The 27,995-nt window shown below is 43.5% G+C and overlaps 1 protein-coding gene across 2 annotated transcripts in view; it reads right to left on the reverse strand.

Annotated features, from left to right (window-relative positions):
• ATP2B1 (ATPase plasma membrane Ca2+ transporting 1) overlaps positions 1-27,995 on the reverse strand; it is a 226,354-nt gene that overhangs the window by 99,412 nt on the left and 98,947 nt on the right. For both annotated transcript variants that reach the window (XM_030215571.1, XM_030215572.1), the window contains exons 3-6: positions 22,958-23,155; positions 18,077-18,328; positions 17,866-17,991; positions 14,652-14,783 (exon numbers count right to left, since the gene is read on the reverse strand). In XM_030215571.1, the coding sequence (XP_030071431.1) occupies positions 14,652-14,783; positions 17,866-17,991; positions 18,077-18,328; positions 22,958-23,155 (708 nt within the window). The remainder of the gene's footprint in view (positions 1-14,651; positions 14,784-17,865; positions 17,992-18,076; positions 18,329-22,957; positions 23,156-27,995) is intronic.

The following is a 27,995-nucleotide window of genomic DNA, read 5'->3' on the forward strand; positions in this document are numbered from 1 at the left end:
TTGATCTTGTCCCACTAGGGGTTTCAAAATGGCACTAACCCACTTGAGGTCTGCAGGCCCTATTTTGGAGCTAGCCGCAGCAGTGGGGTGGGAGTGAAAGGGGATCACTCCTAAGCATAGCCAGCCTTCAGACATAAATAGGTAAGTAGTGGGGTTGGAGTATGACCCTGGATCTGGGAAGGGAATGGTGGGGGAGGGGCCTTTTTAGTTTTTTTTTTTTTTTTAGTTTAGGTGAGATCATACTTTTGGGGGCAGGGTTGGTTTAAAGAAAAAAAATATAGTGCATAGTGCATGCAACTAAAGAATTGCAATATCTGGCCTTCAATAGAGTTGAGTGGCCTTATATGTTTCATGTGTTCATGTGGTTTGGTACAGGATTTATCTGAATGGTCCAACTTATATTCTAACCCCATGGTACAATTTCAAATTAATAATAAAGTATTGGACCCTTATTTGCACAGGGGCACTAGGAAGGCTGCCCATCAACTCTCCTTTTACTTAATTTAGCATTGGAACCCTTTCTATGTGCAATCTGACAATCCCATACTATTCAAGGAGTATAGTTGCTCTGAGTCCATTGGATGATCTTGGCATCTGATATACTGGATCATAGGGCTGCGGGTGTTGGTCTATCATCTCTCAAGTCAATCTGGGAGTCTGAGGCAAGTAAACAGCCTTCAAAATCAAAATGACAGACTTTCTGCCTCTGATGTAATCTCTTTACATTGCCCACTGTATAATACAGCTCACCTGCATAGATTAAAGCTTATACCTTTTGCATCTGCTGGTCCTGTACAACTCAAATGTGTACCTTGGCTCATATGCTGTTTTTGTCCCATGGTATAGAATTTTTGGCATCAAGTATGACAGTCTGTTCAATGTTAAGCATCCAGGAAACTGCCTTTCAAAAATTCTATTTTAGCCCATTATTAATTCAACTGTGGAGGTGGAGAAAAAGGGAAAACTACATAGAGTCATGATAGTGATTGCATTACAAGTGTTAGAAAAACGGGGCACAATTAAAATGTGCAATTCTGTATGTTTAATTTATGAGACTATAGCTGTGGAAAAAGCAAGCCAAATTAGGAAATTTTGTGAGACGTGGTCTCCTTTGCTCCAGTATATTGAGGATTCTGTTTAATGGAATAGTATGATCTTTGACCGTGAGGTTGAGGGTACCTGTTCTGAGGGGGGTGGAGGGGGGGGGGGGGAGGAGAAAGGGGTAACATAGCTGTACCTGAGGGGAAAAAACCCCCCACCCCAACAACATTCTCCATATCCCACTTGGGTTCCATTACCAGCTGCTGGAACAGCTCCCTGTACAGAATCCAGATGATCCCTAATTCTAGGCAACATCTGCAGAGATATTTCCTTATTATTTCCTACTTCTGAATTTTCTAAGTCCTTCCCTCTGAATTATGGGCTAATGAAGACCATTTATGAATTTTGGATTTTCCTATTTTTTTCTTGTTTACTGTTGGGTTACATTTATTGATTGGCAATTTATAATTTCACGATGCATTCATAATATATCATAGAGATAAATACAAATTAAAAAAATATATTGTTTCCAGATGTTCAGAACTTGAGATGCTTGTATAAATCAAGTCATGTATAAGATTAATTTACAATTGTTTAAGCTTTCATTTTAAATATTAACACGGTTGCATTACCACTCAAATACAGTATTTTCTAATTTCACAATTTATCCATTCCCCTTTGCCCCCAGTCAAAATTTCTGGGAAATTTACATGTATGCATGCACTTATTCTTGGTCAAAAAGGTTTTCATGTACTTTAGTCCACTTTCAGAGCTGTATCCAACACTGAAGTCTTTCGTCTAGAAGGACATACTGAATCATTTTTGTCACTTACAATGTAATAAAATTTAAAACTTAAATGTGACGGTAGAGCAAAAAAAAAAAAAAAAAGGAGGCCTTGGGCAGGTCACTCAACCCTCCAGTGACTCAGGTACAAACTTATGAGCCGATGCTGAGAACTCAAGCACTATACAGCACAGCACCAGAAAATATCATGGAACCAGCATGCAAACTATGTGCACGCTGGGCAAAGGGGAGGAATGTGTCTGGGGCATGCACACAACAGTTTTGCAGTAAGCAAAGCTCCTATGCATGCACATTCAAACCCAGAAATGCAAGCACATATCAGCACCATTCTTCTGCTCCTTAAATATAAGCTTTTCAAATTTTTTTTTTAAATGCAGAAAATAGGCACTGTGAGCTTCTACTTTTGGCTTCAGACTTGGCACACATTTGTTCCTCACCACTGGTGCTCAAGAGATTTGCACGGGCTTCCTTACTCTGTCAAACAAAATCAAAGCCGGCAGATATTAAAAGAAAAAAAAATCTTCTTTAAACCCTCAACATGAACTCAGAGCTGGTGGTAAGTTTCCAGAGTTAGGGCAGGGTTGTGCTGTTTCTCTGAGCACTGGGAGGGAATAAGTGACGTAAGTACATAAGTATTGCCATACTGGGAAAGACCAAAGGTCCATCAAGCCCAACATCCTGTTTTCAACAGTGGCCAATCCAGATCACAAATACCTGGCAAGATCCCAAAAAAGTACAAAACATTTTATACTGCTTATCCCAGAAATAGTGGATTTTCCCCAAGTCCATTTAATAATGGTCTATGGACTTTTCCTTTAGGAAGCCGTCTAAACCTTTTTTAAACTCCGCTAAGCTAACCGCCTTTACCACATTCTCTGGCAACGAATTCCAGACAATTATGGATTTAAGCTCCACCCCTGGCCCCACCCCTAACCCCGCCCCCTTTAGCCTCCCCAAACAGTTGGGCCACTGACCACCTATGCCCCCCCCCCCCAAAAAACAAAAATCTAATCTATTAATGGGAAAGGGTACCACACTATAGTGGAAAGGCTACCGAAAAACTTACAAAACAGAATACACTTAAAGCAATAATGTCTTGAGGTGAGATCTTGTAATGTTCGTCTGATCAGCTCTACGGAAAGACAGGCTGAAGTGGTTCCGCATAACAGCAGAGGGCACAAAGTGGTACATACACAGTAAAAACTCTAAAGCTTCTAGTTCTTGCTACCCACATGATATTGGTGAAATCACCCGTGCTGCTTGTCCTCAGAAAAAGACACGATTTATTCACTATCATTCTTTCAATACATGAAATTAGTTTACCAGTGAAAAATATATTCCCTGCTCCATTTTAACACACACAGGGCTTCAAAATACCACACACTAATAGCAAATTACATTCTTCCCGAACAGCATCTCTGCAAAAGGGGCAAAGCAATGCAAAAGAAACAGAGGTGACACAAATTGTGTTTTGGCCACAAGGTCTTCATCAGGAGTCTGAATCAAACCAACTGGCTACTGATAGCACCTCTCAAATGAATGAGAGACTCGCTAGTTAAATTGTACTTCCAAATTAAACTTGAACATGAAGTAAGCTTTATGCAAACTATGCGTTAGCGCCAAGTTAACAGCGTTCTTAGAAGTACTGGACGAAAAGGTTTCAGTCAATACCACAGTCATAATTTAAAAACCAGCTTTCACTATATGCACAATACAGGCTTTCATTGATAAAGTAGCATCAATGATAATGCATGAGTTTTGAGGACCCTTTTCTGCCAAAGTTTGTTTTGGCTACAATAAGCTTCTTTCATCTCACTTTTTAACCATCCTGGCAAACGTATGACCGTCCTCCAATCTTTTTAAATGCATTAAACACATCCAGTTGGACTTCCAAACATCCATGCCAACGTAAACTCAGACTTTACAGCTGCTCCTTTTTTAAAATTTTTTCTTTAACCTATTTCCTCATTTTATCAGTCTTCCCTTTGTATGATGCCAGTAAACGCTGGATCAAATGCACTCTAAATGATGCAAAGTGCTATTGTTGAATGCAGTCATTGTGAGGCATTGTGATGTTCTATTACCAGTGGTTCCCAAGCCTGTCCTGAGGGATCTCCAGTCAACTGGGCTTCCAGAATACCCACAATTATGAGATTAAATTGCAAAATAGGTTTGGGAACCACCAGGAAATTATCATGCGATACTCCTAGATGGTTGGCATAGGGCTTGAAGGAAAAGAAAAGAACCCAGAACTACATCCAGCGTTCATAGTTCACTTCCAATTGTTATATCGTCTACCATAGTTCACTTCTATTTGATTTACTATCATAAAAATAACTAAACAGTTTCCAGAGTTCACTTCAACACAGAATTTAAGTAACTCTGCTATTCTTTTGGGGGAACTAGGATGTTCCATGGAATCAGATTTGCTATACACAGAATACCACTTAACTAGTTATCATCCTATCTGAAATATAATTTGTCAAAGGAAAAATAGTTGGGACTGTTAAGGGTTGCGAAAAGGACGCAATGCCAAACTTCAAAAAAGTAAAAAGTGTTGGAATGTAATTGTATTTTACATGCATTGCCTGTCACCTATTATTTCTCTGTGATTACTCTGTGACCTCTGATGTGAATTACTTAGAGAGGTCACACAGCTATGCAACTTCCTGTGGGGGTTAGACACAGTTAGATGCAGCACATGCAGCACATGGAGCACATGGAGCTCATGATCTCTCCTAACCTGAGAGGATCTATGGTGGTGTGAGCATCCATTACCATCTAAGCACATGGAAGGAGCTGATAAGACAAATGTATAGTAATATGTAAATATAAGCCTGTCTGATTATAATCTAACTACAAACTGTGAGTAAACAGATGTTTTGTTACTTCAACTTTAAAGTGACTCAGCAGTGAATTATTCAGGGGTGAATGAGAGAGAGATGAAGAAAGAAATTAACATTTCTAAAGCTGAAGCTGTGTGTACTAAAATCTGCTAATTATTTACTACAAATAATCCAACAAAAGGGTTATGGGCCCAGGGCCCAGGAATTGAAAAAGAAGAGAAATATTACCAGGCAGAAAAAAAGGCCACATTTTTCTCTTAAGTTTTAAAGGAAAGATTCAGTCTGTCTCTCTCTCCCCCCACACAGCAGACAGAAGGCTAAGAAAATGGCTGAGGGAAGAAATTCACCATTGTTCTATTCTCTCAAGGTGCCTAGATTAACTGAGTTTAATTATCAGCAGTGGGAACTAAGATTCATATGTCTCCTTCGAGCAAAAGGATTACATATATGCTTAGACCAAGACAGAACAGCTGAAAATATGGCTGAATGGGACAATGCAAACTATTATGTGAAGTGCATGCTTTTGGAAGCTCTCTCAGAGAAACAAGCCATATTAGTGGAGGGAAAAGATACACCAAAGGACATTTTATATAAACTGAGAACTATGTATGCAACTACATATGCAAAGCAGCAACCAATTTGGTTGGCAGAGTTGAATGAAACCAAATTAAGGGATAAAAGTAAATGTAATGATCACATTATGCATCTTATGTCTTCATTTCAAAAGCTAGAACTTTCTGGAATTCCCATGTGTGATGCATTGAAAAGAGCATTTCTTTTTACCTCACTATCAAAGAAGTTTGATGTTTTTAGGTCTGTAAATGAGGCCATTGAAGGGCAATCTTTTGAACAGGCAACATCAAAACTAAGGCAGGAATGCATAATAAATGATTCTGAGGAGATGTGTTCTCAAAGCAAGTCAGAGAGAAATGAAACAAATTTCTTGGCAAAGAACAGAGGAAGGCGGAGCTATGGGAAAACTCCACCCAAGGGCAAGCTGATTTGCTACTCATGTGGAAAGGAGGGACATGTATCTAAATGGTGTAAGGAAACACAAAACACTCCCTCTAGCTCACCTAAGCCAATGGAACTAAAGAATTTTCAAACCAGGAAATGTATGAAGGACAAAGATAAACACAAGGGCTTTCTAATGGCAGAAAAATCTTTGACTATGGTAAATAATAATTCAAATGAAAGTACTTGGATTTTGGATTCAGGGAGCACATGCCATTTAACCAATTGTAAGAATTTCTTTCAGGAAATGTGTCCAGAGGAAGGTATTCTTAAAACTGCAAACGCAGGGACTGCTAAGATCCAAGCAAAAGGTATTGGATTCTTAAAATGCAAAGTGTCTAATGAAGTTAAAGAAATTCCTGTAAGTGATGTCTTGTATATTCCCCAAGCAGTTTGTAATATGCTTAGTGTATCTACATTAGATAAGAAGGGATTTGCGATTCATTTTGAAAACAGTAAGTGCACAATCTCTAAAAATGATGAAGTGTATGCTGAAGCTTTAATGCATAATGATGTTTATAAACTGAGCATTTCAGGTGAAGCCTCACATCTGGCGCAAGTAAGGAAGAATGATGGTAAATGTAGTCTGGAAATCTGGCACCGCCGCCTGGGACATCGTGATTCTAAGGTGATCCAGGATCTTTACAGTAAGCAACTGGCCACCGGCATTCAGATAAGTGCAGATGCTGGTAAAATGGAGAAATGCATAGACTGTGTCACTCAAAAAGGTGTGAGACCCTCATTTCCTGAATACACAGGAAATAGGAGTAATAAAGTGCTGGACTTAATACACAGTGACTTATGTGGACCGTTTAATATCCCATCATTGGGAAATAACAGATTTGTGCTAATATTCTTGGATGATTTCTCTAGATACTGTGTGGCCTATTTGCTGAAAGAGAAAAGTCAAGTCACAGACATGCTGAAGAAATACGTAGCCATGGTGAGCAATAAATTTGAAAGAAAACCAAAGGTTCTTCAGACCGACAATGGTGGTGAGTTCACTTCGCAAAGCATGCGCACATTTCTAGAACAAGAAGGCATTCAGCATATCACAACAGTAGCTTATACACCAGAGCAAAATTCTGTTGCAGAGAGAAAATTTAGGTCACTTGTGGAAATGACCAGGTGTATGCTGTCAGATAGCAATCTCCCTAAAAGACTATGGGGGGAAGCCATTCTCACAGCAGTGTACCTACAAAACAGAATGCCAACTAAAGGCGCTGAGCGCACACCACATGAGACATGGCATGGTAGGAAGCCAAACCTGTCACACATAAGAACATTTGGAAGTACAGCATATGCTCATATACCAAAGCAAAGAAGGCATAAGCTGGATTCCACAACAGAAAGGGGCATTTTAGTTGGCTATGCTCCAGGACACAAAGGATATAGAATTTTGAATCTGAAAACTGGCATTGTTGGCATAAGACATGTTACATATTTTGATGAAAACAAAAGGGTTGATAAAGGCTGGATTATCCCAGATGAGCCTTATCATCCAGAATATGAAACTAGAACCATAATAGACATGCCAGTGTATATAAATGCCATACCAAGGCAGATGTCTGAAAGCAACTCACCTGTATCTAACGAGGAACAGGCAGAGGAAACAGACACAGAAAGGATCATTGAAGAAGACAGTACAGTTGGAGAAGGGGAATCAATTGGAGAAGGACTCTCAGATTTAGAGGATGCGAAAAGGTCAGACCAACCTGTTGTCAGACGCTCATCCAGGGAAAACAAAGGTGTTCCACCCCCAAGACTGTCTTACTTAACAAAGTCAGCAGAAGCTCAAGAGCCCTTAACATGGGATGAGATTGAGAAAATGCCAGCAGAAGAAGCTGCTGAATGGCATAAAGCTGCACAAGAAGAAATTGATGCATTGGATAAAAATAATACTTGGATTCTTACAAAATTACCTCCTGGCAACAAAGCTATAGGATGCAAATGGGTATTCAAGTTAAAAAGGAATGCACAAGGAAAAGTGGAAAGGTATAAAGCCAGATTAGTGGCAAAGGGATATCTTCAAAAATATGGAGAAGATTTTGATGAAGTGTTTGCACCTGTAGTGAAACACACGACAATAAGAACACTTCTGAGCATTGCAGTCTCAAAAGGCATGCAAGTCAACCACATTGATGTGAAAACAGCGTTTCTTCACGGAGATATAACTGAAGACTTGTACATGGAACAGCCAACAGGTTTCATAAATACAAAACAAAGACAGCTAGTGTGTAAATTAACAAAGGTCTTTATGGATTAAAGCAAAGTGCAAAATGTTGGAATGAAAATTGCATGATATATTGACAAATTTAGGATTTAAGCAAGGTGAAGCAGATAAATGTTTGTACACTAGGTGCACAAATGGACAATATGCATACATTTAGCTTTTGTTGATGATCTGCTCATTGCAAGCAAAAGTGAGCAAGAGTACAAGGACATTGTAAAGTGTTTAAACCACAATGTTGAGATAAAAGAACTTGGTAATGTGTCATACTATCTTGGTATAGAAATTGAGAAACAAAATGATGGTTCTTATCTTCTAAGCCAGAAGCAGAAAATAAATGAGCTTATTGAAAGTTTAGGTATGCAAGATGCCCAAGTTGTAAGCACTCCCATGATCACTGATTTTCTGAAGGATGAAACAGTAAGAGAACCTTTACCAGATAACATCCAATATAGATCAGCCATAGGTAAGCTTTTATATCTAGCTACCACATACAGGGCTGATATAGCAAATGCAGTAGGAATTTTGAGCAGAAGGGTCAGCTCACCTACCAAATCAGATTGGACTGCAGTTAAAAGGATGGTAAGGTATTTAAAGGGTACCATTGATTGTAAATTAAAGATTTCAGCCAATAGTAATCCAAAACTAATATGTTACTGTGATTCAGATTGGGCAGGGGATCATTCTGATTATAAATCCACAAGTGGATATGTGTTTATGTATGGAAATGTACAAATTTCATGGGCCAGTCATAAACAAAGTATTGTGAGTCTGTCTTCTACAGAAGCTGAATACGTGGCCGTATCGGAAGCGTGCAGAGAACTGATGTGGATTGAAAAACTTTTGCTGGATTTCGGAATAGCTGAAAAGAGACCAATCCAGATAATGGAAGATAATCAGAGCTGCATCCGACTGTCACAGAATGACAAGGTTCAGTCACGCACCAAGCACATCGCAACGAAATACCACAACGTGCGAGAGTTGGCGAAAGAAGGGGTCATCAGTCTACACTATTGTCACACCAGTGAGATGACAGCTGACATCATGACCAAACCGTTACCCAGAGAACATTTTGTGAATCTGCGTATAAAGCTTGGACTTTGTATGAATAAATAATTGCATGACAGTTATGCATGAGAAGGGGTTTGTTGGAATGTAATTGTATTTTACATGCATTGCCTGTCACCTATTATTTCTCTGTGATTACTCTGTGACCTCTGATGTGAATTACTTAGAGAGGTCACACAGCTATGCAACTTCCTGTGGGGGTTAGACACAGTTAGATGCAGCACATGCAGCACATGGAGCACATGGAGCTCATGATCTCTCCTAACCTGAGAGGATCTATGGTGGTGTGAGCATCCATTACCATCTAAGCACATGGAAGGAGCTGATAAGACAAATGTATAGTAATATGTAAATATAAGCCTGTCTGATTATAATCTAACTACAAACTGTGAGTAAACAGATGTTTTGTTACTTCAACTTTAAAGTGACTCAGCAGTGAATTATTCAGGGGTGAATGAGAGAGAGATGAAGAAAGAAATTAACATTTCTAAAGCTGAAGCTGTGTGTACTAAAATCTGCTAATTATTTACTACAAATAATCCAACAAAAAGAACTTAACATCAGTTTTTCATCAATTGTACTTACACGCACAAGACTATATAAATAGGTAAGAAATTGACCCTGCCTACTGATGAGACTCTGGGAAGAGGTGAATCCTTTTCCCTATATAGTAGAGATCTAAGGAAAAATTAATTCTTACCTGATAATTTTCTTTCCATTAGTCCCAGATCAATCCAGAGATTTGTGGGTTGTGTCCCTCTACCAGCAGGTGGAGATAGAGAGAACCTCAGAGGTTTGCTATATGTGAACCTGTGCAGCCAAGTAAATCTCGGTATGAATGATACCAAAGCAGTGGAATGGAAACAATAGAAAACTCTCCCGACATTGTCAGACCAAATGCCCAACATACTTCCAAATTTCTTTTTATTATTTAATCAAATGAAGGAACCTTCAGAACAACGGAAGTCAAAAAAAACTAACCAACCGAAACAAAACCACAGACAGTAAATCCAAGGGGGGGGGGGGGGGGGGCCCTCTGGATTGATCTGTTGGGACTAATGGAAAGAAAATTATCAGGTAAGAATTAATTTTTCCTTTCATAGGGTCCCACAGATCAATCCAGAGACTTGTGGGATGTACCCAAGCAGTCCTCAAATAAGGCGGAACACCCCAACCCGGCAGAAATCACCGATGATGAGCCAAACATCGCATCTTGCCGAGCTGCTACATCCATCTGATGACGACGAGTGAACATATGGACCAAAGTCCATGTAGCGGCTCTGCAGATATCTTCCAGAGAAACCAAACGGGACTCTGCATAGGAGGAAACCTGAGCTCGCGTAGAATGAGCACGAATTTGCGCAGGGGCTTGCTTGCCCAATGCCACGTAGGCTGAAGTGATGGCCTCCCCACACCCACCGGGCTATGGTGGCCTTGGAAGCCAAAAGACTCCTCTTACTGCCTCCGAAAAGGATGAAGAGATGGTCAGAAAGATGAAATGCACTCATCACCTCCAAATACCTGAGAAGAGCCCGTCTCACGTCGAGGTAGCAAAGAGCCCGAAATTGCTCTGGGTAATCTTCCCGGCGAAAAGTCGGTAAATGCAGGGACTGCCCCAAATGGAAATGAGAAACCACCTTGGGCAAAAATGAAGGAACTGTCCTAATCGATACCCCCACCTCCATAAAATGCAGGACGGGGTCTCTACAAGAAAGAGCCTGCAACTCCGAAATTCTCCGAGTGGAAGTAATGGCTGCTAGGAAAATCACCTTTAAGGTGAGATCCTTAACCGCAATACCTGATAAGGGTTCGAAAGGAGGACGCTGAAGCGCTTTGAGAACTAGATTAAAGTTCCAGGATGGCAGAACTGGCACGTGTGGAGGACGCAACCGATTTATGCCCCTCAAAAAAATGAACCACATCCGGGTGGGAGGTGACAGACGCCCCCTGAAGCCGGCCTCTAAAGCATGCCAGAGCTGCCACTTGCACCTTAAGAAAACTCAATGAGAGTGACTTCTGTACACCCTCTGAAGAAACGCGAGGATAACCAATACCGAAGCTGCTGAAAATCCTGAACTCGCACACCACAAATCGAAGCTACGCCACACCCTAGCATAAGCTATCGAAGTGGATCTTTTCTGAGCCTGATGCATCGTAGTGATAACCGCGTCCGGATACCCTTTTCTTCTCAACTTTGCCCTTTCAAGGGCCAGGCCTTAAGATCAAAGGGGGAGGGATCCTCCATGATGACTGGTCCCTGCAGCAAAAGACCGTCCTGCGCCTGGAGCCAAAGAGGACGATCGAACAGGAGCCTGACCATATCCGCGTACCAGGGACGTCTGGGCCAATCCAGGGCAACCAGGATCACTTGACCGGGATGACTGGCAATGCGAGTCAGTAACCTGCCCACCATTGGCCACGGAGGAAAGGCATAGAGCAGGCCCCTGGGCCAAGGTTGTAGAAGAGCATCGATGCCTTCCGAGCCCAGCTCTCTTACCCTGCTGAAGAAACAGGGAACCTTTGTACTGAATGCGGTGGCCATTGTCCATCTCTGGCATCCCCCAACGGCAGTTATCTGATCGAAGGCCAGAGGGGAGAGCGTCCACTCCCCCGGCTCCAACTGGTGGTGACTGAGAAAGTCCACTTGCACATTCTGTGACCCTGCTATATGAGCCACCGTCAAGAGAGATGAGTCTCTGCCCAACGGCAGATCAGAGCCGCCTCACGCGCTAGTGGTGCCCTCCTGACGGTTCACGTAGGCAACCGCTGTCGCATTGTCCGAGAGAACTTGTACTGGGCAACCACAGAGAAGAGACAAAGTCCCGAAGGGCCAGACGAATCGCCCACAACTCCAAGCAGTTGATGGACCAAGACGCCTCCGTCGAGGTCCAAATGCCCTGGGCCGTCTGTTGGAGGCAATGAGCCCCCCAACCAGACAGCGACGCATCCGTGGTCACGATCTTCCATTCCGGGGTTGCTGGAGGAAAGCCTGAAACCGGATTATTTTGAATGAACCACCAGTGCATGATTACATAAGTACATAAGTAATGCCATACTGGGAAAAGACCAAAGGCCCATCAAGCCCAGCATCCTGTCCCTGACAGCGGCCAATCCAGACGGGTCGAACATGGCACCCGAACCTCATAATCCTCCGAGAGAGGAGACCAACAGCTTAGAAGGTGCCACTGCAGGGGGCGCATGTGAGCTCTGACCCACTGTACCACGTCCAAGGTGGAGGCCATGGAATGCAGAACTTGTACATAGTCCCAAGCCCGCGGGTTCGGAGTTTGGAACAGAGCTCGCAACTGACCCTGCAACCGCTGTGCTCGAGCTGAAGGAAGAGAAACTATTCCTGTTCAGGTATTGAAGCACACTCCCCCAATTTTGGCAATTGTTCAATTGCAGACAGTCTGTTGACAGGCAAGAGATAGGTATAAATTATGCCCAAGTAAGCAATATGATTAAAAAAAAAAAAGCTATTTACCTTTTCATTGACCGTATATGAATATTACAAGACAAAATTCTCAGAGTTCTTGTGTAAAAGAATTTAAGCAGCAAGGAATGTGGTTTAATAACCAAATCAACTAGCACATACAGTCACTAATGTATATAAACATTATACACTGGATATTGGGCACGTCATCTTCCCCAACTAAAATAAACGCTCTACGTCCAATAAAGAAACTTCCATTGAATACTCATTTCCACTCACACCTTGTTTTACTATTTTTTTTTACAGCAACTGGGACATTTAAAGCAAGACAGTGGAAGGTGAGAAGAGCTATAGGCGACTTCTATTTCTAGCCTGCTGAAACAGCTTTGCCTGCCAAACATAGTCCCACTGGGAACAGAAGCGCCACATAATGATTAGCCTAACCAAAAAAAATAAAAAACCACACACAAACAAGGAAAAAAATTCTATAGAGAAAAAGACAAATAAATTCATAACCAGATATATTTGGAATGTGCTCTATTGCTCAGGCTACAGCTGTGGACCTCTGAGTTTTTGAGACCATTATGTGGGGGGAGGGGAGAGAGGGGGGAGGGAGAGAGAAAGAGAGGGAAAGAGGGAGAGAGAGAGAGAGAGAGAGAGAGGAAGAGAGAGGGAGAGGGAGAGGAAGAGAGAGGGAGAGAGAGAGAGAGGGAAAGAGACAGAGAGAGAGAGAGAGAGAGGGAGAGAGGGAGAGAGAGGGGGGAGGGGAGAGGGAGAGAGAGAGGGAGAGAGGGAGAGATGGAGAGAGACAGAGATAGAGAGAGAGAGAGGGAGAGAGAGAGAGAGGGGGGAGAGAGAGAGAGGGAGAAAGAGAGAGGGGGGAGGGAGAGAGAGAGGGAGGGAGGGAGAGAGAGAGAGAGAGAGAGCGAGCAAAGAGAGCGATAAGGTTTTTCACACTACAATCCATGCAAGCAGTATGCAGAGGCAGATGACCAATGGTTATGGGGATGATCGTAGAAGTATCAGTAGGGGTGGGATTGGAGGTGAATGTGGGGGCCAGAAGCAGTGGCAGCCATGAAGGTGGGATTGGAACAAGCTGTGCAGACCAAAAGCAGAACCAGTTGCAGGGGTGCAGGAAGCAGAGGTGGCAATGAGGATGTGATTAAAAGACAGTGATGAAAACTGGAAGCAGAAGAGCCAGGACCAGAATCAGCCTGCAGGGCCTGAAGAGAAGAGCTAACAGTGGGGACTAGCTTAAGGAAGAGGCAGGCAAACTGATGGTGTCCAGCAAGAGAGGCTGATTTTGGGGGGTGGGGGGTGGAGGAAGACAGAGCGTTCTGACAGAAGGGGAAGTGAGGCTGGTGGGGTCTGCTTAAGGGGAGGAGGAAGAGACTGGTAGAGACAATAAAGGGAAAAGAGAAAGTCAGGTAGGGATGAATTGGGGACCCCTGAACTCTTTGGAGGTTCGTAAGGGGTCCAGACAATCAAAATGTTGGGAAAATCTTCTAGAGCTTCATGCTGCTTTACAGAGCAACTATATTCAGAAGTGGCACTCTAAAATCCTAAGACTGGTGAGGATCTCCTGAGCCATAAGCATGCCATCCAAGTACAGAAGTGCAGCAGACATTGCAAAGAGAGAAAAGGTGGAGGGTGAAGACAACCCCTCCCCTCTTCAAAAAAAAAAAATATATATATATATATACCACCACAAAAAAAAAGAAAAAGACAGCTAATTTATTCCACTCCACAACTAAACCTGGCAAACACACATATAAGGCAAATAAGCTGCTTCAACAGCCCCTCCCTTGAGACCTACTGTCAACAGAATGCTCATGGAAAACCTGATCAGAGGGCAAAATCATTTTCACCTGGGACGGAGCAAGGCAAGTACAAACAAGAAAACAGAAAATCTACAACAACTTTCCTGGTGATCAAAGTTGACCAATATGGTGCTCTGCGTTGTCTTGCCCTGTGCAGTGCACATCGGGAACGGTTTTAATACAGTACATGTGAAAATCTAATAAATATGCAGTTCTGTATGTGTTTTCTAGAACAAAAAATGACTACCTCTGTTAATATAATTGTTTTGCTTTCGTAACACTGTGTTATAAACAGTACCATTAACACTTCACCTTGGACCTGTAATTTTATTACCTATGAAGAAAAATGTACAAATACACATAATTAAAATCAGTCATCTAAAATAATGCTTACTTTTCTTGTCTTTCTTCTCCTTTTCTTCTTCGTCCTCTCCAGCCCCGAGTAAAGTAAAGATAATCCCAGTCTGAGAATTCACACCAATAGCCGTCACTACAATTTTTCCAGAGCCTTCCATCACATGGGTACCTGAAATCACAGTTCAATTTTTTGGCTGTGCTTATATTAGTTTTTCTCACTGCTATATCAACTCCGATTTAAGCCTACACACAGTACTTGGCTGGGACAGCAGTATTAAGGGGTAACAAGGGGTTTCATTGGCTAACTGGCAGCACAAATGTAGGACAGATCTCTTTCAATGTAAACAACTGTAGACATATTGAAGATGGCTAGTTGGTTATTCTTTGACAAAACTGAAATGAGTATAGTCCAGATGGAATGTTGTCCCTAATTTCTGTGGTACCACCGTTCGTGATCACATTGAGATGTAATACACTTATGCTGCACATGGATCACCGGGGACGGGGGAGTGGAATCCATCAAGGTGCAATACAAGTTTGCTCTTTACTGCACCTTTATGCTCTGCTGGATTCAGCAACCTGCAAGATCCCAATACTACAGGTTGCTGAATTATGTTTTAGGGGAATAACGCTGCTCACAAGCTGCCTCGCAAACAGTGCCATTCCCACAGCCCGATGCTCCCTGGTTTCTCCCAGTAACACTCCCCTCACACATACATACAGGAGTTGCCTTGGTTGCCTGGCAGGGGGGAGGGGAGTCTTCAGCAGGAGCTATGCCCAATCGCTCTTGCTCTGTGCTGCTTTGGCTTCCAAATGGGACAATGTGACTACCACTAGGTGCTCCATTTGGAAGCCAGAGCAGCACAGGGCAGGAGCAACTGGGTAACGCTCCTGCCACATACCCTGGACCCTCAGATGATTCCCCCTCCCCCATTGGAACACAAATGAATTTGAAAGGTTGCCCCCTGTGGAGGGTGGGAGGACTGCGTGCAGGGGAGGGGGTAACCGGGAGCCTTGGAGGAAGCAGCTCTGCAGGCCCAGGAGCATCGGGTTGTGACTCTGCGGCCCAATGCTCCCGGTCGATAAAATATCCTTAGCAAAGAGCCGAGGTTATTTAACCATGAGTTTTAGGCCCTAACGTGACTTGAGGTGTTATCACCACAAGTCACATCAGGGTCCTTGCAAAGTTATGAGATATGGGAAAATTAGGTTTTTACCTTGGTAATTTTCTTTCCTTTAGTCATAGCAGATGAAGCCATTACGTATGGGTTATGTCCATCAACCAGCAGGGGAGATAGAGAGCACTCAAACTTTCACAGTGCCCTCTTGGCCAGCTAGCTCCACTGCCTCTTCAGTATTTGAAGCTTCCAAAGCAGTATGACAAACCGCAATGGGAATCACAAGAGCTTTCCTCACAGCGAACGATGGCCCATCACAAGGGCATGAACTCATAAAGGAGGGAATGCACATCCTCCTGGAGGGAATAAACTCATCCTCCTTATTGTATAAGTGGAGGGGAACACACGCGCCTCCTGGAGGGAATCACACATCCTCCCAACACACTGGAGGGAATGAACTCATCCTCCTATTTATAGAACTGGAGGGGAACACACGCGCCTCCTGGAGAGAATCAACACATCCTCCAAAAAAAAACATGCTGGAGGGAATGAACACATCCTCCTAAATTTAAACTGATCATGAATCCTGAAGATTGTTTTCCAACTTTCTCCCAAGGAAGGAACTTCAGGAAATTAGAACAGAACCTGAATAACATATTCACAGCATACAGACAATCATACAGGGAGGGCTCATGGCTTCATCTGCTATGACTAAAGGAAAGAAAATTACCAAGGTAAGAACCTAATTTTCCCTTCCTTGTCATCAAGCAGATGAAGCCATTACGTATGGATGTAACAAAGCAATCCCTAGATAGGTGGGAACAAGCCACACCACGCGCTAGCACTTGTGCACCAAAATGCGCATCCCTCCTGGCAGCCACATCCAGCCTGTAATGTCGGGCAAAGGAGAGCTTAGAAGCCCATGTTGCCTCGAACAAGCTGCAGCCACCCTGCTAAGGGAGATAGAGAATACTGAAGAGGCAGTGGAGCTAGCTGGCCAAGAGGGCACTGTGAAAGTTTGAGTGCTCTCTATCTCCCCTGCTGGTTGATGGACATAACCCATACGTAATGGCTTCATCTGCTTGATGACAAGGAAAATGCATTTGCATATTTTGTATGTTGTTACTGTGTAACCTGCGGTGACCTATCGCTGCAGTATAGTATGATTAATCAAGCGGGGTTAGGGACGTTTAACGCGCATTAAGGGCCAAACACGACTTAAAAGTCCTAATGCCGCCTGATGGAATTCCTCCTTTAACTTTTCACACCACTGTATTGGTTTAGTATTTACAGTTCAACAAGAAGTTAAAGAACTGAATGTGAACATCATTTTTTAAAAAAATATTATTCATTAAAGAGCACCCCAGATACTGGCAATCCATTTTACGGCCTCAATATAAAATAATAAAGCATGGGGAGATCATAATTTTGATAATGCAATAAAAAAAAAAACAGAGGGATCAGCCTAGTGATTCAGTGGAAATGTTGTGCACTACTGTATGGAGGTTACCTAGGTTTGATAACAAGCTCAAGTCTATTCCTTGGATCCCCCAAGACTGGAGAATGCTACAGAGGAACCCTGGTATAATTCCTTCTGCTCACCTATCCTTTTTTCCTGGCTTACGTCTCCTAACAGGACCACAGATTACCGTGAACACAATTGCTATTTAGTCCCGTTTCCTAATATGGCTAGAATCTAGTTTAGCGGTCTGGCTAATCTGGCAATAAATTCTTTAACCTTGTCATAATGATTTATATGACTGTGGTATTGCTCCAAGGGGAAAAATAATCAAGGACCAACAGACAGCAAGCGAGAGTATCTGAATGATGACCGTCAGTGAAGTGCAGAACGTTCAAGCCTCTATTCCCTTCCTGTCAGTCTAATTTTCAGATAGGCATTGTTTTTCATGTTTTTATTTTAGCACAAGAGGATTTCTTGAAGTTCATTATTTTGAAAAACAAACAAACAAAAAAAACCCCAACAACACAAGCACACAAAACAAAACCTCCATTTCTCTTCCTACATTAAGACTGTGTCCTTGGTGTTCTTTGTAGGTGGATATCACCAGCACTTCAATTATGTTCATCTCTCGTCACAATGCTATGGAGTCTTACTGCTGAATTGCCACATACCAGACAACAACAAAGGATCTTTGTCTGAATTCTTCTTCACATGATCAGATTCTCCAGTAAGTGAGCTTTCATCGATTTTGAGATCATTTCCTTGAATAAGTACTCCATCAGCCGGTAAGAGGTCACCTAAAAGAAGTGATTTCATTAATAGTGTCACCACTTCATTTAAATACCTTTCAAAAAGTAGAACTGAAAAGCAGGGCATAATTACCATACTTGATCTGCGCAATGTCTCCGACAACTATGTCAGCCACTGGTATCTGGATAACTTGACTACCTCTCACAACTGTAAACTTCTGCTCTTGTTCGATCCTGGACTGCAAACCTCTGAATTGTTTCTCTTTACTCCAGTCATTGAAAGCTGTTACTAATACCACACAAACTACGGACAGAAGGATTGCAACTCCTTCGATCCAACCTGTTTCCCCCTCTCCTTCTTCACCACCAGCAGCTTCGCCACACACTGTTGAATAAAAAAAAAAAAAATAGTTAGCAGCTTTAATACAAAATCCTCTAACAGCATAGTAAACGTTAAACGCACACCCACAGCAAAACAACTCCTGCCAACCTCTCCTCCCCCAAAACTACTACCAGAGTACGCCCTGGGAAGAGATCCAGTAAAAAAAACTGAGTGACTGATAAGGCCTTTGAGTAAACGTTATAAAATAGAAAAAAAATATCTACCCTATTTTTCGGACTATAAGACGCACTTTTTCCCCCCCAAATTTGGGAGGAAAATGGGGGATGCGTCTTATAGTCCAAAGGTAGCGAGTTCCGAGTTCGGGATCGCCCTCCCCTACTCACGTCACGCGACGTTCCCTTGTGGTCTAGTGACGTCGGGGCAGGAAAGAGCCCCCTCTTTCCTGCCCAGCGCGCTGCTCTCCGTCCTCCTGTATGCTGCCTGACGGTCTCGGCGAGATTCAAAATGGCCGCAGAGAATTGAAGTCTCGGCGGCCATTTAGAATCTCGCCGAGACCGTCAGGCAGCATACAGGAGGACGGAGAGCAGCGCGCTGGGCAGGAAAGAGGGGGCTCTTTCCTGCCCCGACGTCACTAGACCACCAGGGAACATCGCGTGACGTGAGTAGGGGAGAAGTGGTGACAGGGCCGGGGGGGAGGGCGATCCCGAACTCGGACAAGACGCACCGGAGCACCTAGGTTTTAGAGGAGGGAAATAGGAAAAAAAAATTTTTTCCTATTTCCCTCCTCTAAAACCTAGGTGCGTCTTATGGTCCAGTGCGTCTTATAGTCCGAAAAATACGGTAAATATTTCTAGTTATCCAATGTCTAATAGCTGCAATACCAAAATATAGGTAATAGTTTCAAATAAAAAGGGATGGCTATCACAAACAGCACATTTATCTCATCTGGAATCCACAGCACAACAGACAGTGGCATGAGCAGGAATAATGCTGCTACTATATTTTCTGGGTGTTCACCAGTAGCAGCTATTGCTAATTATCTTTTGCACTTCAAAAAATGTGGGAGGTAGGTAACAAGTACAGAGAGCAGCAGTTACAATCCCAACAGATTACATGGGCCATTTCAGTCTTTATCTCTGCCATCTACTATTACGTGTTACTACGCAAGTTAAATCTCTATCGCAAAAACAGCTCCCGAGACAATATGAATTTAAGAAATCACCACGTTTACTCTTTGGAAACACAATGTCAGTAGTCAAATGCATAACATTGCAACATTGCTATAGGCATACAATGAATAATATAACAAACCATTTTACATGAATCAAATTTACTGATGCCCAAAGACCTGCAATTTACTAACGCTGAGGTTTACTAAGCCGCTAGGCACAGCTGGTTGTGCGCCAGGGGCGTAGCTACGTGGGGCCACGGGGGCCTGGGCCCCTGCAGATTTGGCCCTGGACCCCCCCCCTGCCGACGACCCTCTCGAACCCCCCTCCCGCTGCCAACCTGCCGTCGCCGTCTGCTACCTTTGCTGGCGGGGGACCCCAACTCCCACCAGCCGAGGTCCTCTTCTTCCTTCGTTCTGTTTCCGGAAACAGAACGAAGGAAGAAGAGGATCTCGGCTGGCGGGGGGGGGGGGGGGGGGGGGGTGTGGGATCCCCCGCCAGCAAAGGTAGGCGACAACGGAGGGTTGGCGGCAGGAGGGGGGGGTCGAGAGGGTCATCGAGGGGGGGGGTCAAAGTTGGTGGTGGTGGCGGCAGGGGGGGGGGGTTAAAATGTGCCCCCTCACCTCGAGCTCTGGACCCCCTCCCGCCAAAGTCTGGCTACGCCCCTGTTGTGTGCTACTGTCAACACAGCCCATTCACTTTGAATGGGCTGTGTCGGCAATGACGCGTGGACGCCCTTAGCACGGCTTAGTAAACAGACCCTTAAGTTATTAATTCTGCATAGCAGAACTTAAAATTTGAAAAAAAAAATTATTTCTACATTTATGTTTGAATGCCTATTTCAGAAAATATTTTTAAAAATGTGGAAATGTAGGTTTGTTTGGGTTGTTTTTTTTTTTTAACAAAATATCTTAAGTTAGGTGGTCAATGGAGTAAATATCACAGATACACGTGAATATACTCTACTAGGATTAGAAATTGAGAGTGATTACTTAGCAAAAATACTCCCTACAGTAGGAAGAAAGCATCAGAAAAAAAAATCAATACAATTTAAAAGTGTTAATGTTGAACCCAATCATTGACCAAAAAAAATTCATAATACCATAAGTTGTCTTTTTATTCCTGAACCGATTTCTCTATTTTTGGAGAGGCAGGGGGTTTTGCCAAATTTTGAAGTGTCAGCATCTATAGAAGCACTTCAGCCATGTTTTACGAACTGTTTATGTATTAAGTACCAAAGGAATAATAATGTGACTATTTTTTTTTTCACGTGAGTTGTGTAACGGAATTCAAAAATGCGTGGGATAAACATAAAGGAATCCTGTACAGAAGGAATGGATCCTCAGAAGCTTAACCGAGATTAGGTGGCAGAGCCGGTGGTGGGAGGCGGGGCTGGTGGTTGGGAGGCGGTGCTAGTGCTGGGCAGACTTCCACGGTCTGTGCCCTGAAAATGGCAGATACAAATCAAGGTCAGTTAACACAAAAAAGTAACACGTATGAGTTTATCTTGTTGGGCATACTGGATGGACTATGCAGGTCTTTCTCTGCCGTCATCTATTATGTTACTACCAGCACAGCAAAATGCTGGCCGCCATCGAAATTGAACTTTTTGGCACAGCAACAACAGCTGAATTTTAAAAGTGCTGTTTGCACTTGAAATTATTTTTGTAGTGCTGGACTCTTATTAGGACCCTTTTTAATCTAATGACTGGATTCAATAGTAGCACTTTTACAGAAGCTTTACAGAAGCTTAGCTGAAATTGGGTAGCGGGGGGAAGAGGGGTTGGTGGTTGAGAGGCTAGGATAGGGGAGGGCAGACTTATACGGGGTCTGTGCCAGAGCCGGTGATGGGAGGCGGGACTGGTGGTTGGGAGGCGGGAAATACTGCTGGACAGACTTATACGGTCTGTGCCCTGAATAAGACAGGTACAAATCAAGGTAAGGTATGCACATATGAGTTTATCGTGGGCAGACTAGATGGACCATGCAGGTCTTTTTCTGCCGTCATCTACTATGTTACTACTACTACTACTTAACATTTCTAGAGCGCTACTAGGGTTACGCAGCGCTGTACAAATTAAGGATGGTCCCTGCTCAAAGGAGCTTACAATCTAAAGGACGAAATGTCAAGTTGGGCAGTCTAGATTTCCTGAGTAGAGGTGTAGTGGTTAGGTGCCGAAGGCGACATTGAAGAGGTGGGCTTTCAGTAATGATTTGAAGATGGGCAGGGAGTAGCACTTTTAAACTGTAGTGCATCGATTGGTCTAAGGCTTTTTCCCCTCTATTTTACGGAATATCTTTATTAAGATCACAATTTTATACTACTGGAGTGTATACATACGTGCCTTTTTAATTTTCAAACAATTTTTATTGATGGATCAACTCAATACATAACCAAAAACCACACTGTACAGACTAGTAGATACTCTAGTATTCGTAAATACACAAAAAGAATCAAAAAGAGAACATTTATTTATTTACAACATTTATATCCCACAATATTCCCGCCCATGGGCAGGCTCAATGTGGCGTACAATCTCTCTATATAAAAGGCAACCCCAACGTTCTGAAGCCTCCACGGAAGTTGAGGCGCCTGAGATATCCGGTGTGCCCTGGAGTGTCTGCACCGCCCTCGCGTCAAAACGTCATGACGTCGAGGGCGGAGCTATGACACTCGAGGGCCGAAACGGAAACGCCACAGGCACGGAGGCGCAGCAAAAAAAAAAACCAAAACCCTCCCCACACACAGCGACGTGAACCCTGAACAAGGCAAGTAGCTCGGAGGGACGGAGGCCCTTGCTAGCGCCCGTTTCATTGCGCTCAGAAATGGGCATTTTTTCCTAGTAGTTAATAAACAAACCAGAACACAATAGCACAAAGTACAGTGGACAGGGTCACAGGAGGGGGAAAGAGAAGTCTGATGAGGGAATGGAAGAGAGGGTGGGTGACTGGGTATCACAAAGTGAGCTGTGGGCTAAAAGGCTGCAGCTCCTGCAGGACTCGTGGTAAACGCTCTGCCAAAAAGGAAGGTCTTGAGACGTTTCTTAAAGGTCGGGTGATCTGAAGTGATTTTGATCTCCCGAGGCAGCCCGTTCCACAGTTGAGTGCTGAAATAAGGAAAAGAGGAGCCATAGATGGCCTTATATTTGAGACCACGAGAAGCAGGGTAATGGAGAGTGAGGTACGAGCGGGCTGATCTTCGGGAGTTTCTGGGCGGTAGGTTAACAAGAGGGACCATATAGGAAGGGGCATCTCCATAGATAATTTTGTGCACCAATATCATAAGTATTTTTCATTTGTCCCCCTCCCCCCTCCCGACCATTACTCTTCCCCCCAATTGTGCAAAGTGGAGAAGTATAGTATCAGAGGTCCTTTGTGTCATAATTGTGTACATATGTGCCTTTTTACAAACGTCCTTCTCCACAAACACCATTAAATAATGCATTATACGAACTCAATGCAAAAAGCATAACTTTTAATCTGTAGCAGTATTGGTACTTACATTCATTATCTCCTCCAGGTGGATGGTAAAAGGAAAGGCCTAATGATATTATAGCTGCAACTTCTAATATAATTAATGTTACATCCTGTAGTGCTTCCCATACTAACTGAAGAAATGTTTTTGGCTTTTTAGGAGGTATAATATTCTTCCCAAATGCTTCTTGCCGCTTTTCTAGGTCTGCTGGATTGCCACTTAAACCTATATATCAGAAAATAAATTGTTAATTTTATTAAAAATCATTTTTTAGCACAGAAATTACTAAAACAGAACAAAAAAACAAATGCTACTGTAGTTATATCTTAAAACAAGATTAAAAAAAAACAACACACCTTATATATGGCATTGTGATCCCAGAACCCCTTCCAACTACTCAGCCTTCCCCCTAGTGGGCAACATGGGTAGGCTCCAGATCCTTCACACCAGACATGAACCAGACACCCTTCCAACTACTTAGCCTTCCCCCTAATGGGCAACATGGGTAGGCTCCAGATCCTTCACACCAGACATGAACCAGACACCCTTCCAACTACTCAGCCTTCCCCCTAGTGGGCAACATGGGTAGGCTCCGGATCCTTCACACCAGACATGAACCAGACACCCTTCCAACTACTCAGCCTTCCCCCTAGTGGGCAACATGGGTAGGCTCCAGATCCTTCACACCAGACATGAACCAAACACCCTTCCAACTACTCAGCCTTCCCCCTAGTGGGCAACATGGGTAGGGTCCAGATCCTTCACACCAGACATGAACCAGACACCCTTCCAACTACTCAGCCTTCCCCCTAGTGGGCAACATGGGTAGGCTCCAGATCCTTCACACCAGACATGAACCAGACACCCTTCCAACTACTCAGCCTTCCCCCTAGTGGGCAACATGGGTAGGCTCCAGATCCTTCACACCAGACACGAACCAGACACCCTTCCAACTACTTAGCCTTCCCCCTAATGGGCAACATGGGTAGGCTCCAGATCCTCCACACCAGACACGAACCAGACACCCTTCCAACTACTTAGCCTTCCCCCTAATGGGCAACATGGGTAGGCTCCAGATCCTCCACACCAGACATGAACCAGGCACCCCCCAAAAATATTCCCTGGAAGTCTAGTGGACCCAACTGCTCCCCCTCCCCCAATACCTTTAACATGAGGCACAGCTTCTGCCTCCATGCCACTATCTTCCAAAATGGCAGTGCATGAACCCATACGGCGCATCCTGGGACACATGTGGGGGAGGGGGGTCAAGGGAATTTTCCCCTTATTTGGTGGTCTGAGTGTAGTTTACTAAAAAACGTAAAAATGCCCAGGTAAGAAGGAACAGCAGAGATTTACAGCTGCTTTTTCTGCACATACTTTTTCCCCTGAACGTTCAAGAAATGCTTCCCTTGATCTAGTCCTCCCTCTAAGCCCACTCACATTTCCTGTAAGTAAACATAAGCACGCTATTAATCCTTGTGCATGGGGAAAGCAGTTTTCATGCAGCCTATTTACCCAGGTAAACAGCTTTTTAAAATTACCTTCAATAACTCCAGCATTTCTAAATGTATACTAGAGCTGAACTGATCTAGTGCCTTAACCCTTACAGTTTTGCTGGACTAAGTGGTTCTTTACATTTGTGCTTCATAATGACTGCACATTCAAAAGGGATAAGAGCAGAATATATTTAAATTTCAAGCACAGGGTGCCACCGAACCAAGGCAACAGCTTTTGCCACTGCCCACCACTAAAGAGACCATACACAGTTTAATCTCTCCTTCTGCTGGACTTGGGGTTACAGGGGTGCCCTAACAGGGGGCACCCCTGTAACTCCAAGTCCAGCAGAAGGAGAGATCCCTCATTCGACCCCTCCCATTCAGGGTAAACCTACTTCAGCCATTTGTCTGTAAAAAAAAAAAAAAAGTCCAACAGCAAAATAGCCATTGCTCTTGCCATAATTAATCCAGCTTTGGCAGGAATGAAGACTTCCCCTAGTGTGTGCTCCTGCCCCCTAGGGACAGTCCTGGGTGCAACTTGCAGTAACACAAAGCCATCTCCATCACACAAAAGAAAACCAGCTGTCATGCTTGCGCTCTGGGACCCACAAGACCCACAGCACTGGCTAGCCAGATTGACGAGCTCCAGACAGCGCTATGCCTACAGATGTGTAGCACTCCCTCAGCTCCTGAAAAGATTGGGCCTGGGGTAGCCATGCCTACCACCTGCCTATATAAGACTGCTGCGCTTCAACCCGCCACTCTGCCCCTTCTCCTGGTCTCTTTTTTTAAAACTCTGTCAGGGAAGAAACACCAGCACCCCGATGCCTTTTTTCAGAGCCTGGAGGGAAGTGGAGGACTTACCTCTCTGCTGCTTGGCTGCAACGACGAGAAAATGACACAGGTTGTCCCCATCCCAACTCTGTCCCCACAAACTCAAACTCCACTGAAATAGGTCCATCATCATTTTCAATAAAAGAGAAGTCGCTCACTTTTTGTATGAGTGACATTTTGTACTGTTGCAAGGACAGGGTAGGGATGGGGACAAACTTTATCTGCATATCATTCTCTATCACTGACCCCAATGTAGCCTGGCACATGAAGCAAAGGCCCATAGCTCTTCCTCAGTGGCCCACAGCTATGGCTCAGATCCTGGGAGTCCCCCACTGAGACTTCAACCACAGAGCATACAGACTAAGGCTTGGAGAGTCTGCACCAAAAAATTTCTGGAGGCAGAAAATTGGAACGGTCTGACTGCACCACCTGCTATACCGATGTCATCAGTACCTTCAAGTCTCTGCCTCCATCTGCTACCGTGTTTCCCCGAAAATAAGACAGTGTCTTATATTAATTTTTGCTCCCAAAGATGCACTAGGTCTTATTTTCAGGGGATGTCTTATTTTCGGCGAAACACGGTACAAGCCATACCCAAATGCACCACACTAGAGGACCAAACGATTACACATACAAAAAAAAAAAAAAAAAATCCCAACGATGGCCCCTGATAGAGGAAGAACGAGGAAAAGAATGCATTGCTTTGTGTTATAGATGTCCGGCTCTCACAAGGACACAAAAAAACAAATAACCTCCCCTAATAAACCACAACACAGTACCATATCGCCATAACTACCTCCACACTAATAGGAACTGGGCTGGGTGGCTAGTTGCCAAATAGTGAGCTTCTGGTGGGAGAGAGTGGGCACCCATCGGGGCCAAACAAAAACTTTGCTAGGTCCTACTTTCGAGGGAGGCCTTATATTTAGCAATTCAGCAAAACCTCTACTAGGTCTTATTTTCGGGGAAACAGGGTAGTAAGGTGACATAATCCATAGGTCTGGGCTGGTCTAGCAGGATAAGGAAATAAAAATGAGAGAACTACGATTCCCAGTCACTACCTTTCCTCAAGTCTCAAAATCTTAAACCAACATCCGACTGTTTGAAAGTTGGCAAAGCTTTCAGCTTTTCTCTAAAAGAATTAAATTCAGACAAAAAAAAAATGGAGAATTCCAATCAGTAAAGCATGTGCTTCAGTAGTACAATTCCATACAGACCAAAGTCTGGATTGTTGAGTTGCAGGCACCATACACGAGGGACTAGCAAGCAGGAAGCCTGCTCATATTATGAACTTTTATGGTTACTCACGCCTTGACACAGCGTTATTTGCGAAACCTTGGCCGAAGTCGGTGTGTTGAACCGATGACCCACCTGTTGCTTTGTATCTGCACTTGAAAGCTAAGTTACTCTTTTGACTTTCAAATGCTGTATGGATCCCAAGCTGATTCCGTCAAGCTTTAGCATCTCTTTTTACTTATTCTGGAATTAAAGGGATTTTTTTTTTTTTTTTTTTTTGCCTATGATGATATAATTCCCAGCAAAATTCTTCTTAACCCTTATTACTAAATGACTACTTGGGTTGGAGGTTGGGTTAAATTCAGAGGCTTTCCCCTTAACTCCCTTTAAAAATAGATGCACTCTACAGAATCGATAGACTATTGTTGAAATTACTATTTTTTGCCATTACATGAGAGAGTTCTTTTTTTTTTTTTTATTACATTTGTACCCTGCGCTTTCCCACTCATGACAGGCTCAATGCGGCTTACATGGGGCAATGGAGGGTTAAGTGACTTGCCCAGAGCTGCCTGTGCCTGAAGTGGGAATCGAACTCAGTTCCTCAGGACCAAAGTCCACCACCTTAACCACTAGGCCACTCCTCCACTATTTACATATTATACCCTCTCTTCCTTGAGTTGTGAAATGGCACCATACATGTTGACATCTCAGAGTTTGACTAGGAATATATGGCTTGCCTTAACATGTTTTAAGTATTTGGGCCCAATATCTCCGATTTAAAAACCACAGTGAAAGCTTGAACTGGTAGACAATGTCAAGCGAAGAAAAAGGAGTGGCCTTTTCCCGTCTTTTACCACCAGGAAGGACCTTTGTAGCAGTGTTTTGGATCAGCTGGAAATGGGAAAATGTCTTCACTAGGAAACCTTGACAAAATATATTGCAATAATCTATGTGGCAATAGTGAAACCTACACAATTTGCCTCAGGTTCCACTGACATGGAGAAGACAATCTGCCTTCATCAGACATTTTCTTCATGACTACATTTATCTGACCTTTCATCTTAACAGCAGAGTCAATCCAGATGTCAAGGCTTTGCACGTTATTCTACAAGGGGAAACCTGATCATAAAATTGGGGGCGGCTCACTGCAAATTTGTGTTACTGGCAATGATGTTGCTTAAGAAGTGTGTGCTGAAGGCATGGGTAGATGTTGAGCCACCACACCTAGATGTGTGGAAAAATTGTATAGTTGAGATGGCCAATTGGGTAAGCTTATCACTTAGACTCTCTGCTTCATGGAGGAACCGCCACTATAGAGACATCTGGGGGAGAGCACTCAAAATACTCTCACCACCGGGCCCAGCAATGGGTACTTAAAGGGGTCTGCATGTAATAGGGTAGGAGCAACCTTTGGGGAAGGGAGCGTATAAATGGGGGAGAAAAAGATATGAAGATCAGAATGGTGAAGAGAAGGACATTTCTGTGTTACTGTACTGTTC

The sequence above is a fragment of the Microcaecilia unicolor genome, chromosome 9, assembly GCF_901765095.1.
Source record: "Microcaecilia unicolor chromosome 9, aMicUni1.1, whole genome shotgun sequence".
Classification (NCBI taxonomy): Eukaryota; Metazoa; Chordata; class Amphibia; order Gymnophiona; family Siphonopidae; genus Microcaecilia; species Microcaecilia unicolor.